At 41.9% G+C, this 14,517-nt stretch overlaps 1 protein-coding gene across 2 annotated transcripts in view; it reads left to right on the top strand.

The window, feature by feature from the left end:
- Nucleotides 1–14,517, top strand: part of LYN (LYN proto-oncogene, Src family tyrosine kinase) — a 101,658-nt gene that overhangs the window by 60,049 nt on the left and 27,092 nt on the right. For both annotated transcript variants that reach the window (XM_073583982.1, XM_073583981.1), the window contains exons 3-6: nt 7,554–7,596; nt 7,691–7,796; nt 8,545–8,643; nt 8,721–8,824. In XM_073583982.1, the coding sequence (XP_073440083.1) occupies nt 7,554–7,596; nt 7,691–7,796; nt 8,545–8,643; nt 8,721–8,824 (352 nt within the window). The remainder of the gene's footprint in view (nt 1–7,553; nt 7,597–7,690; nt 7,797–8,544; nt 8,644–8,720; nt 8,825–14,517) is intronic.

Here is a 14,517-nt window from a genome sequence, read left to right as displayed (position 1 = left end):
TAGAACATATCCGCAATGACCTTTGCATGTATAAGCTGTTCAGAGAAGTAAGGAGGAGAATATATGAAAAACTAGTCATTATGATGGCTTTCAAAATTAACAGTGGGTTCTTCACCAAACTAGCGGTGCTCTTCGTAACGAGCAGCCTCACTTATGGTAGTACTGATATTTAGCGATAAGTCAGCCATCCAGCCCGAGCTGGAGCCAATTTCCATTGCAAAAATTACTTTTCTGTCATTTGAAATAACAGTGCTTTGCAATATGCCTTATCCTTCACAGCTGCTACCGACTTCCCGTGTCGATGACCACAGACTCTTCGCATAGAATAGGCACTACAGCTGTGGTCATGCGCATCCTGTGTGTCCGGCCAGGATAGAAGTAAAAGCCTGGTGAAATATGAGTTTAATGCAGACTGAGTTATGAAAATATCTGCCCTTTTTTTTCAACCCTAAATTCTGGGATTTTCTATTTCACAAATCGAAGCCTTAGCGAGTGTATATATGAGACTTTCATTTCCCAGCACAAAAGAGGAACAACTTCTAGTCTTATGAAGGAAGTATGTGTTTTTTTCCACTTTGCAATAATTACGTATAACATTCATTTCACCATAAGACTTATTAGTGGCCCCGGGAACATGTATTGAACCATCACTTATCAAAATAGATTGACCTCAATACGACCCATCACTTATCAGTACATTACGTTCTTGGAGTATAACCTTTTGATATTTCTTTCACTGTCTAAACCTTTAATTTTGGGGTAAAACCATTGGTTTCTTTTTTTTTAGTTAATAGACTTTGTATATAAGTTTAGTTTGTATGGCATTTACGGTATATGCCCACTTAGGACAAACACATAGGAATCATAACACATTCTACTGGGAAATGTCTGGAAATAGTATTCATGGGCAATAGCGGCTTTTCATTCTGGTATAGGGGAGCTGGGTGGCTGACCCATTCTGTGATGTTTTTGTTTTAATAAGGCATATGGATGTTCGGTTTTCCAGTACCTCCATAACAGGGAAAATCAATGTGTGGACAGTGTGATGAAAGATGAACAGGTCCTCTAGAACTAGAGAAACTCTTTGTAACTGCTCTCCAATCTGACCTAAATAATGTAAAAGGATCCTGGACAGTCGACTTCATTTATTAACTCAGAATTCCCCAGCAAAATGTTTGAAAATTGGTTTTCTAAACTGGAGATCCCCTTTTTAAAAAGTATGTTCAGCTTTGGAAGGAGATGACCTAATGCAGTTGGTCACTTAGAAACTCGAACATGGTTGATTGAATTATCCTCAGACAACTATGACTGCTAAATTTATCTCTGGCTCTTAGGAAAAAACTGAGTCCACCTTTCACTTATGGTCACTATTTCTGAATTTGCTTGACAGCTCTTCTTAAAATGGACAACCATAAACTTGTCTACTAGACAATAATAAATAGGAACGGATATTGGTATAAGAAAATTACATTACTATAACTGTTATTACTCTACCATCTTTTCTACAATAGTTGACGGCAATAAAATGTCTTTGCATCAATCATGCATCCCAAATTTTTTAAACCGGAAAGGGGGTCAAATGCTGTCACGACAATTTTTTCTTTGTGCTAAGCCACTTTTCAGGCCTTGCCCAGTGCATTATAAGTGTCTGCACAGAAATATTTCACTTAGTGGATGCCATTAGTGTTCCTACACAATTTGGTACTCTTTACATTGCCTCCATAATGCTCTCCACACAGTATGATGCCTCCCTCAGTATTTCCCCCACACAGTATGGTAATCCTTTCATTGCCCTCAACCTCCCCCCCTACAACACGCAATATAATGCCACACAGTCTCCCCACACACAATATGGCAACCCTTTCATGTCCTGCATAATGTCCCCTCCCCACACACCCCCACATTATGACGCTTCCCAAACAGTATAATGCCCTCATAGTCATCCCCACCCTCACAATATGATTAACCTCACAATTCAGACCCCTCCACACACATCGCATGATGCCATCCCACTTATCTGTGCGTTCTGTTACATGTTTGTTCCTCTGGTCTCTGCTGCCTAATCATTTGATCAGAAAAAGTCAAATGAACTGAATGTCCTTGCAGATCCTGCAAAATCGCTTAGAAATAAAGGTGCATGGATCCATCCTCTCCCTGCTCCACCATTATTTCCAACTCAATCTGTGTTCAGAAGACACGGATACAGTTGAAGCTGGGATGCATCCCTGACCTCCTGGGACAGCTCCCCAAATTCAGGATTGTTCCCCGGGATCCAAGATGTTTACGAGGTATGGCATCATTAATGCTTATAAAGCAACTCTAGTCAGACATGCTGAAGTATTAGTGGATGTTCACATCTGGTAGACTTGTTGCAGAAGTTTTTGCAACTGTATTCTACCCCTTCAAAATTAAACAGGGCATACTGTCTAATTGCATATTGAGAGGGTGTTAAACAGGGAACAGCTGGCAAAACGGTACATGGAAATGGGTGAAACTTGTCAGCAGCACCCTATGTGCAAATCTGACTTGTGATGAAGACCGCATGCTTTAAGTGACACAAAAATTGAAATGTGTAATACACTCCAGATACCATTAATAACAATAATTTATATCTATATAGCACCATCATATTCTGCAGCACTTTACAGTTTTAAGGGGACATGTACAGACAATATCAGACATTACAGAGTTACCCATTTTTCATCAGATATATGGGGAGTGAAGGCTGTGCTCACGAGAGCTTATTGTTTGAAATTCCTTTAACTAGCTTAAAAAATATGTATATACTTGGCAGAATGAAGTCATCTGTAAACAGGTTGCGTACTGCCGAGAACAATATATTACTGATTGTTCTGTGCTCATATTATGTGTTCTACCTGTCTAAATAGGCTACTGTTAGACTACCTAATCAACGAATGTGTACTGATTGACAAGTTTTTAATGTCACAGATTGCATAACATTAAAGGACCCTTACTTTTTTCTCCTTAGATAGCAATCAGATCACATTTTATTAGTCAGCAAAGTCTACATTATAGATAAACACAATTATTCCAAACCACTAACACAGAAAAGCCGGAGTCACACTACAGTATTATACAGACGAGTGCTTGGCGATAAAAAATCTCATAGCACTCATCCCAATGTTTCTCTATGGTGCAGCTCCCATCAGTCGTATATTTATCAGCCGTATTTAACGGGCTGAGAAAATCGCAGCATGCTGTGATTGTCAGCGTATTCCTCCAAAAATACGCCAATGCAAGTCTATGGGGGCGAGAAAAATTCGGATTACACAAGGACCAGACGTGTGTCTTACGCACCGGTGTCCTTTAACAAAAGCCGGCAATTCATTTTGCTATACAGTAAAATCACACTGACGTTTAATAAAGAATGGAAAGAATAGATATATACACATAGAATGAATATCTACTATATAATCGTCTAATTCTGTCTGTTTGTAACGGAAATCCCACGTCGCTGATTGGTCGCGCCAGGCCGGCCATGACCAATCAGTGACAGACGCAGTCCGGCCGCGAATTGGCGTGGAATTCAAACGACGCACGCCCACTGCTACCGTCGGGAGATCTGCGGCGCTAGTCGCTGACCTCCCGACGGTTGCCGCGGGTCATCTCCTGCGCAATGGACAGCATGTGACTTAAATATGAATGGCTGAGCAAAGGGTCTGAATACTTATGACCATGTGATATTTCAGTTTTTCTTTTTTATTAAATTTGCAAAAATTTCTGTATTTCTGTTTTTTTGTTTCAGTGAAGAAGGGGTGCAGAGTGTACATTAATGAGAAAAAAAATGAACTTTTTTGAATTTACTAAATGGTTGCAATGAAACAAAGAGTGAAAAATGTCAAGGGGTCTGAATACTTTCCGTACCCTCTGTATTTTAAGGCTAGAGAACAACCTCTCTACACTAATTTGGGTTGGTGGCAAAGCAGTAACCACATGGGCAACATGTTTAACAATTTCAGGGGATAAAGGAATTGCCTTGTGCACAGTCAGTTTTGATGAACAATTGAACTCGAAAAATTTTGCTGAAATATGGTCAATCTGTTTTCTACGGGAGTGGGATCTTTTTCCCTGCAGCAACGCTTTGCCTGCTCCATGTCGTCCAAATACTTATCGAAATCAAACTCCTCATCTGATGAGGATGAAGAAACGGCAGCAGCAGCACTGGCAGGACCCGAGTCCTCTTGCTCTTGGCCGTCCTGTAACCCACTCATCCTAACTGCTACCTCAATCAGAGCTTCCTTTCCTTTAGTAAGCTGTTGATCATCCAGAAATATATGATGACTCGAGTCCACATAAACAGCTGCCAGAAGAATTTTATTTTCTAATAGCAGTGTATCTCTCTCCGTTTCATTGAAGCAGCAATGCCATCTGCGATTAAACCTCCTCTTAGGGACAGGCAAAACAACAAGTTCTTCCACTCCTTTATAAAAATGGCAAAAGTTAAATCCTCAGCTTGTAACTTTTTAATCACTGTAAATGGGAGATGAAGCAATTCCTTCAATTCAGCCACCTGTGTCCATTGACCTTCATGTAGTGTTACCTGAGGGTTGGCCATATCTACAAGGAAGCGTTTCAGCTGAATCATTAAATAGGTGCTGCCCCACCGAGTGGCTTGATACACAATTGCCCCTTTTCCCGCACGTCTCTTCAAGATGGAATCAATTTTAGGGGTTCTGGCAGCAGTAGCCAATTTCCTCACTTTGCTAATCAGAGCCGCAGATAACTACTGCACATGCCCAAGATTCCCAGCCCCGCAGTGTGAATAAATCATAAGCGACTGCAGGGCGGGATCTGTGGCCGTGCGATATGAAGGCCAGGATGTGATCTGAGAGCACGGGCACGTCGGGCAGTGCTAACTGCACATGCCCACGAAACCAAAGTACAGCGCAGGCGCCAGCATTTCAAAAGAAAACTGAGGAGGCGGCGCCAAATACGAGGCATCTGTCAGAGGGGGAAAGACCTGCCCCCCCTGTCAAATTTCAGGTATTTTTGAACAATTTTATAAACTATTATTTCTGCGGTGGAACTGAAGCTAAGTAACAGAGCCACCTTGACAGAATGCAGCATTAGTGCTGCACAAGGTGGCTCTTTTACTTAAAAATGCCTGGGGGGGGGGGGTGACAGGTTCCCTTTAAACACAATTCTGCTGTCATTGTTACAGTAACTTTGTCACTTACAAAATATCTTGTTACTAATGTTTGAGATGCTCTTTCCTCCTCCTTTGCCTGGTGGGAAGTGCTGGTTTCTTGGTGCTGCTGTGATTTTTTTCAATCACAGCTTTGTAAACTTCTGGGTGGCAGCGTTGTAAATGTCTTTTTAGATTGGAAACTCTTGAAGGAGAATTTTTACCACTGCCTGAGTATGCACTGATTTTGGCATCACAACATTTGTTTTCATCTTGGTCACTTATACACTGACACACAAAATGTATTTTTATCTTGAGTTACTGTGAAATGCTCAAATACAGCTGACTTCATAAGATGCTTCTTAGACATTTTGTAATCATGTAAATTCGCTCTCAAAATAATTTTGTCCTGTAAAAAAAAGGTATATTGTAATTCTTGCAAGAATACAGTAGGGAATGATGCACTGTATAATTTGGGATATAAATAAAACAATCGTTGCATAAATCAATAGGACAGACAAGTATAAAGTTTGTAAAATATGTTAGCTTTACTCTGAACTTTCAATGTCAAGCTCAATGTACAGCTCACTAAATGCTTCACATCACATTTCTCCACAGTCTATGAAGAGGGAGGGAGCATGTTTGTGCTGAATCATGTTCCAGAACACACACAAATATATATGTCCTCATCTATCCTATTACTGTATTTTCGAATTTGAGATGTTAGAAAACAGATTTTCCCCTTATATTCTATGTATAGTGTATATAAATCATCAGAGCAGCTAATTTCTCCAAACATTAGCTAAGAGGAGAAACAAACTAAAACATCAACCATACAGAGACAACATATTTATGCACAGTTTATTGAAAGTTTAGATATGCTTTAAGAATTACTTACCTTCCTTAATCCTGCTTTCCTGTTCACTCCAGAAGTTCTGAGATGATTGTAGGCATTTTCTCCCCTTATCTGTAGAGGAGGAGCTTCAATACTTATCATGAACACAAACAGCAGCACAGATTCATCTCAGCTAAAAGTCTACACCTTAGATCAGGAATAGGACAGACATTTATAGGACAGACATTTATAGGACACTTCATAACTTTCCCAAATAATTATGAAACAAATATTCCCCACAAACTGCATTGAACTACTGTACTCCATTTATTATATATTTTAAGAGTCAGACTCCAACTCCACCAAAATGGACTCTGACTCCACGACTCCGACTCCACAGCCCTGGGGGCCACATACCTTGCCTTAGCTTCTGAATCCACCCTCAGTCTGTACTCCGTCTACACCAACCAGACTAACAAGATAATATGAACAGGGATAACTAAAAATACCAAACATACAAATATACACACACAAACAGAGAGATGCATCAGAGAGTGGAGGATGGGGTTAAACCAAAGTAGGAGAAGAAAGGGAATTATCACACACTCAAAACCTAACAATCATAGATAAATCCACCAGATGTCTTCAAATAACCACCAACAGCAACCTCCAGCCATGCAGCAAAAGCCTGCTCTGACAATGAGTGCTAGCCAGGACCCAGATTATGTGGGAGATGGGTGTGGCTAACAGTACACAACTGAGAGCCTCAATGCAGGAAAGCTTCCAGGAGCTCTCAGTAGAGCAGATTAAACCCTACACCCCTTTAATATGAAGGTAAAGTGCTTGTTATCCGTGCAGGAGTAGTGCAAATCGGATGCTGTGGTCTTCTGGTTCCTCTCTGTCACAGTAAACCTGTGACAATGTGTTTCCATTCAGGAGAGGAGATTGGAAGTGCGGGGTTCACTGGTGCGTTGGCTATTGAGTAAAGACACACAAAGTCTGGTTACTGTCAAAATTGTTATTCTCATGAGATTGGAAAGTGAATAGTGATGAGTGAATGTGCTCAGATAAGGTTTTATCCGAGTGTGCTAATCGATTGACTTTGGCGTTCTCAAAAAATATGTCCGTTCTAATTTATGGTATTAATCAGAATTGGGTGTAAGGGGTCATTAATGACTACATGAGTGATCATTTTCAGAAATGCCAATCTATTTGGACAATGAATACCATATAAAGGGCAATTTGCACCATGCTGGGATGATGAAAGAAGGGATAGCGAATTATAGCTATGGGGTAAATGAATATCAGGAATATTTGACGTTATTTGAAGCACCTCTTCGCTATAATTTGGAATGTATAAAAACACCACAGTCTTTCCCCCCTCCTGTGTTATCAGTTAGCTTTCAGCATGTGATACCTTTTGGACTCGTGCTTTTTCCTAAACCTTGGCCTCTTTTTGGTGGATTGGGTTACTAACTAGTGATCCCTTTCTAATGGTCACTCTCCATGCATTTTAATAGCCATATCATTGCCCCTTGCCTCATAGTTACAAATGTTAAATTTGTTTTTTAGCCACATCGTGCGGGAAGCTTGTTACCCGGGCTGAGGATTTTAGGTACGTGTTGTGCATTTGGCAAATCTACAATATCCACAATGACCTGAATTGCATGGGGGAAATGAATACCACTCTCTTGTTTCATCCCTTTCAGAAGAGGAAGAGTCTGGGAAATTAGTAATAGCTTTATATCCGTACCAAGGAATCCATCAAGACGACTTGTCTTTCAAGAAGGGAGAAAAATTGAGAGTAATTGAAGAGTAAGTGCTATTAATGTTTGGGGTATTTGTGCACACATGCAGATTAATAGCTCATATTTTGAGGAGTTTTTTTAATTTAAAATTAAATATAGGGAATATTAAGGGATTACTTTTAAAACAAAATTAAAAAATAGAGTTTAGAGACAAAGAACATTTAGACAAATCCATTAAATCAAAAGTGAGTACAACAAATGGCGTTGCATCATATTTGGGGCAATGGTGCATATTTTAATAGACTATATTGACTAACTCCCCTTTCAGTTGTTTTGATGTATTATGTTTTTTTGTTTTTTTTCCTTTTTGTAAAATAATTTTTTCTTTTCCATTTAAATAAAGTTATGGGCTAAGCTTGTGGTGCAATTTAAAGGGATGGAGCTGCGACATTTGTGCATGGTTCTAGTACAGGGAACATAAAGCTTAAAAAAAAAAATCAGAGTTTCTGCTTTGTCGTTTTGCTGATAAATCAGGTCTTCTACTTACACAATCATTATGTAATTTTTATCGTTATTATGTGCACATTTTAGTCTAGTTCACCTGACCAAAAAGGCCGTAAAATTGTCATGCACAACCTGCCCCAGGCAAACAACTCTGCATTACCACTTTTTTTGATGTTTAATTTCCTAAACATGTTAATTGTTAATTCTTCTGTCTGTGGCAAGACAACACTGCCTATACGTTTGTTGTTTTTCTTTTTGTTTTTTAAAGACTTTATCACTTTTTAATCCCTGATCATGTGCTCATTTTACAGACATGGAGAATGGTGGAAAGCAAAGTCCTTATCTACAAAAAAAGAAGGATATATACCAAGCAACTACGTGGCCAAAGTTAACTCGTTAGAAACTGAAGAGTGAGTTCTGTGGATTTGTATTACGGCCATTTCTTATTGATTCTCCTCAGATGCTGAATTTACCATTTATTTCTCAGATGGTTTTTCAAAGATATAACAAGAAAGGATGCGGAACGACAGCTTTTAGCTCCAGGAAATGCTGCAGGAGCTTTCCTCATCAGAGAGAGTGAAACCCTCAAAGGTAACTCCACAGTGACAATTCATAGTAAGGATAACCAGTAAGCACCAAAATAATGACTCTGTGGTTGGCTCCATAACTTTGCAAATCTAGAGTCTGGGGTTCAAATCAGTAGAAAACACCGTGTGCACTACTGTAGTGGTGCCAAGTTAGGTTCCCAAACCATATATGATAAAATGAAAACCTGGATCTCAACTTAATGCTTGGTGAGGCAGTTTATTGTAGTACCAGAAAACGTTTCGGTCAATATAGACCTTCATCAGTTACGTGCTAGTATGTTTGAAAGTATATTGAAGGAGGGCGCTTTTTATGTTATTCACTGATAACGCCAGTAATCAAATGGTCAGAATGCTGCTGTAACGCAGGTAATCTTAATAGTTGAAAATATCAGCGCAGCCTGGTCCTCCTGGACGTGGGTAAACACCACTTGTCCACTTGTGTTTACCCACGTCCAGGAGGACCAGGCTGCGCTGATATTTTCAACTATTAAGATTACCTGCGTTACAGCAGCATTCTGACCATTTGATTACTGGCGTTATCAGTGGATAACATAAAAAGCGCCCTCCTTCAAGCTACTTTCAAACATACTAGCACGTAACTGATGAAGGTCTATATTGACCGAAACGTTTTCTGGTACTACAATAAACTGCCTCACCAAGCATTAAGTTGAGTGCCAGGTTTTCATTTTATCATATGGGGTTCAAATCAGATGAAGAACAACGTGGAGTTTGTATGTTCTCATGGTGCTTGCCAAATTTCTTATGGGTCTTTCGGTATCCTTCCACACGCCAAAATACATACTGTACATATAGGAATTTGTAACTCCTCACCTGCAATCCCAATGTCAGGAACACCGCACTGCACTTGCTCACTGAGCCAGTGCGCGTGTCCTGAGTACAAAAACAGTGCTCAAAGATACCTGTGGAGCGGGCAGCAGCGGTGACTATGCATGCTCCAGGACCTGAACCACGTGACTGCTGGGGGCGTGGCCTAAGCTCCACAGAGCTAGGAGCTGCAGGGAAACTCCTAGAAAGGTAACTACAGGACAATGTTACCAAGGGGCATAGACAGAGACAGAAACCAGATCAAGCCGGGTCAAAGCACAAGATAGCAGGACAGTACCAAAGGGTTAGACAGAGCGAATAGTCTGGACGTAGCAATAGATCAGAAAACCAGAACGGGCAATGGACGGTACAATAGGGACAAACTGCAACAGAGTAACAATAGCCAAGCCAGGAGGTCAGAACCGGAGAAGACAATAGTACCAAAACGAGAGACTGAATACAGAGTGAGGGAACAGGCCGGGTCATACACAGGAATCAAACAAGCAATGCAGAATACACGCTCACCAGGGGGGTCAGTCAGACACACAGCCAGAATAACAGTATAGCTGACAGAGAATGCTAGTCTGGAGTGAGTATAAATACCCCTACCAGATCCAAAGAGAGGCCAGCAAAAGTTAACCCTGTGAGAACAGGACATTAACCATGTCCTAACCATGACAGTACCCCCCTCTTAATGGGGGGCCACTGGACCCCCAGGTTCCTCAGGGTATCTGGCTTGAAAAGCCCGCACCAGTCGATCAGCGTGCACCGAACTGGCCGGAACCCATGACCGATCCTCCATGGAATATCCCTTCCAATGAATAAGGTACTGAAGTCTCCGGCGCACCCACCGTGAATCAATGATGCGCCCTACCTCGTACTCCAGTTGACCCACTACCAACACTGGTGGAGCCACAGATGAGGGATCTTCTCTAACTGTCCCCACAGGTTTTAATAGGGACCTGTGGAAGACGTTAGATATTTTGAAGGAGGTGAGCAACTGTAATCTGTATGCCTCCGGGTTGATCACCTCTACAATCTTGTATGGGCTAACAAATTTTGGGCCCAACTTCATAGAGGGTATTTTAAGTTTGATGTTACGGGTGGGCAACCAGACTTTTTCCCCCACTGTTAATGCAGGACCCAACCCCCTCCTCCTGTCCGCAAAATGTTTATACTTCTTCTGGGCTTTGGAGATGTTCCCCTGCACCTCCCTCCAGAGGGTTTTTAACTGTTGTACCATCCCCCTCGGCACCAGGGCAATCCGAATCCATACGGGAAAATTCCCCAAACTGCGGAACAAACCAATAATTGACCTGAAAGGGAGACTTTCCGGTAGACTAATTATTACGACAGTTGAATGCAAATTCTGCCATAGGCAATACCTCACACCAGTCTTTCTGTCTGGAGGAGGCCAGGCATCTCAGAATCTGCTCCAACGACTGGTTGGTGCATTTAGTCTGTCCATTGGATTCTGGGTGATAGGCAGAGGAGAATGACAAGGTGACCCCCAACTTCATACAAAACGCTCTCCAAAACCTGGCCACAAAATGCACACCCCTGTCTGACACCACGTTCACGGGCACTCCATGCAATCGAACAATGTACTGTATAAACAAGCGGGCCAAGGTTTCAGCAAATGGTAACGCAGGTAATGGCACAAAGTGAGCTTGCTTAGAAAATCTATCAACCACTACCCATACCACTGAGTTGCCCTTGGAAGATGGAAGATTAGTGATAAAGACAGGTGTGTCCATGGTTTATCTGGAATTGGCAAAGGCACCAATTCCCCGGCCGGCCGGACATGAGAGCTTTTAGAGCGCACGCACACCCCACAAGAATTTACAAATCTTTTTATATCAGTACACATAGAGGGCCACCAAAAACCCCCCAGCTACTGCCCCCCGGGTAGCTGCAATACCAGGGTGTGCACTTAACACAGAATCATGAGATTCTTGAAGGCGTGTGAGACGGAATTGTTCGGGTACAAACAATTTACCTGGGGGTTTATTTCTGGGAGCTTGTGCTTCCAGAATCTCTCCCTGTAACTCAGAGGAGATTTCAGCTACAACCACTCCCGGTTGAAGAATGGAGGAAGGAGGTTCGGGAGGGGACACAGAATCAAAACTTCGGGATAAGGCATCTGCCTTTACATTTTTAGACCCTGGTTGGAACGTGATGGTAAAATGAAATCGAGAAAAAAAAGTGCACACCGAGCCTGTCTGGGGGTCAATCTCTTAGCAGACTCGATATAGGCCAGGTTTTTATGATCAGTGATGACCGTAATGGGATGAGCGGCCCCCTCCAAAAAATGCCTCCATTCTTCGAAGGCCAATTTAACCGCTAACAATTCCCTGTTAACGACATCATAGTTTCTCTCGGCCGAAGAGAACGTCTTAGAGAAAAAGGCACAGGGTTTGAGGTTAGTCAGGGTAGAGGGGCCCTTTGACAATACTGCCCCCACCCCCACCTCCGAAGCGTCGACGTCGACGATAAAAGGTCTTGACGAATCGGGTTGTACCAACACAGGGGCTGTGGTAAAACACTTCTTTAGTGTAAGGAAGGAATTTTTTACATCTGCCCCTTTAAGAGTGAGATCCGTCAAGGGTTTCACCACCTGCGAGAACCCTTTAATTAACTTCCTACAGTTGTGGCCAAAAGTATTGACATCCCTGCAATTCTGTCAGATAATACTCAGTTTCTTCCTGAAAATGATTGCAAACACAAATTCTTTGGTATTATTGTCTTCATTTAATTTGTCTTAAATGAAAAAACACAAAAGAGAATGAAGCAAAAAGCAAAACATTGATCATTTCACACAAAACTCCAAAAATGGGCCAGACAAAAGTATTGGCACCCTCAGCCTAATACTTGGTTGCACAACCTTTAGCCAAAATAACTGCAACCAACTGCTTCCGGTAACCATCAATGAGTTTCCTACAATGCTCTGCTGGAATTTTAGACCATTCTTCTTTGGCAAACTGCTCCAGGTCCCTGATATTTGAAGGGTGCCTTCTCCAAACTGCCATTTTTAGATCTCTCCACAGGTGTTCTATAGGATTCAGGTCTGGACTCATTGCTGGCCACCTTAGAAGTCTCCAGTGCTTTGTCTCAAACCATTTTCTAGTGCTTTTTGAAGTGTGTTTTGGGTCATTGTCCTGCTGGAAGACCCATGACCTCTGAGGGAGACCGAGCTTTCTCACACTGGGCCCTACATTATGCTGCAAAATTTGTTGGTAGTCTTCAGACTTCATAATGCCATGCACACGGTCAAGCAGTCCAGTGCCAGAGGCAGCAAAGCAACCCCAAAACATCAGGGAACCTCCGCCATGTTTGACTGTAGGGACCGTGTTCTTTTCTTTGAATGCCTCTTTTTTTCTCCTGTAAACTCTATGTTGATGCCTTTGCCCAAAAAGCTCCTACTTTTGTCTCATCTGACCAGAGAACATTCTTCCAAAATGTTTTAGGCTTTTTCAGGTAAGTTTTGGCAAACTCCAGCCTGGCTTTTTTAATGTCTCGGGGTAAGAAGTGGGGTCTTCCTGGGTCTCCTACCATACAGTCCCTTTTCATTCAAACGCCGACGGATAGTACGGGTTGACACTGTTGTACCCTCGGACTGCAGGGCAGCTTGAACTTGATTGGATGTTAGTCGAGGTTCTTTATCCAACATCCGCACAATCTTGAGTTGAAATCTCTTGTCAATTTTTCTTTTCCGTCCACATCTAGGGAGGTTAGCCACAGTGCCATGGGCTTTAAACTTCTTGATGACACTGCGCACGGTAGACACAGGAACATTCTGGTCTTTGGAGATGGACTTGTAGCCTTGAGATTGCTCATGCTTCCTCACAATTTGGTTTCTCAAGTCCTCAGACAGTTCTTTGGTCTTCTTTCTTTTCTCCATGCTCAATGTGGTACACACTAGGACACAGGACAGAGGTTGAGTCAACTTTAATCCATTTCAGCTGGCTGCAAGTGTGATTTAGTTATTGCCAAAACCTGTTAGGTGCCACAGGTAAGTTACAGGTGCTGTTAATTACACAAATTAGAGAAGCATCACATGATTTTTCGAACAGTGCCAATACTTTTGTCCACCCTCTTTTCTATGTTTGGTGTGGAATTATATCCAATTTGGCTTTAGGACAATTCTTTTTGTGTTTTTTCATTTAAGACAAATTAAATGAAGATAATAATACCAAAGAATTTGTGTTTGCCATCATTTTCAGGAAGAAACTGAGTATTATCTGACAGAATTGCAGGGGTGTCAATACTTTTGGCCACAACTGTATAATAATTGGCGAAGCCCAGAAATCACTGCAACCCCTTCAGGTCATGAGGCTGCACCCAACCTTCCCTGGATCCATGCGGAGTCCCTCCCCGGATACAATTACACCCAGAAAAGACAGTTCTTGCATAAAAAATGAGCACTTCTCCAGCTTAGCATACAAATGGTTCTCCCGGAGTCTCATAAGAACCGTACGTAAATGGTGTAAGTGTGACTGACTGTCCTCAGAGTATATCAAGATGTCATCTAAGTAGATGACTACATAACGCCCAATCAAATCAGAAAAAACAACATTAATGAAGTTCTGAAAAACAGCAGGAGCGTTAGTGAGGCCAAAGGGCATAACCAGGTTTTCAAACAGCCCCTCAGTTGTCAGGAACGCTGTTTTCCATTCGTCCCCCTCCCGGATCCTTATAAGGTTATAAGCCCCTCATAGATCGAGCTTAGAAAACCATTTGGCCCCCGTGAGTTGGTTGCATAGATCAGGAATCAACGGGAGAGGGTACGTGTTCTTAACAGTAATTTTGTTCAGTTCCCGAAAGTCGAGGCACGGTTGCAACCCACCATCTTTTTTCTTTACAAAGAAAAAC

The sequence above is a fragment of the Dendrobates tinctorius genome, unplaced genomic scaffold, assembly GCF_039654945.1.
Source record: "Dendrobates tinctorius isolate UK_male_01 unplaced genomic scaffold, ASM3965494v1 ptg000082l, whole genome shotgun sequence".
Classification (NCBI taxonomy): domain Eukaryota; kingdom Metazoa; phylum Chordata; class Amphibia; order Anura; family Dendrobatidae; genus Dendrobates; species Dendrobates tinctorius.
This window is presented reverse-complemented; position numbering and strand designations above follow the sequence as displayed.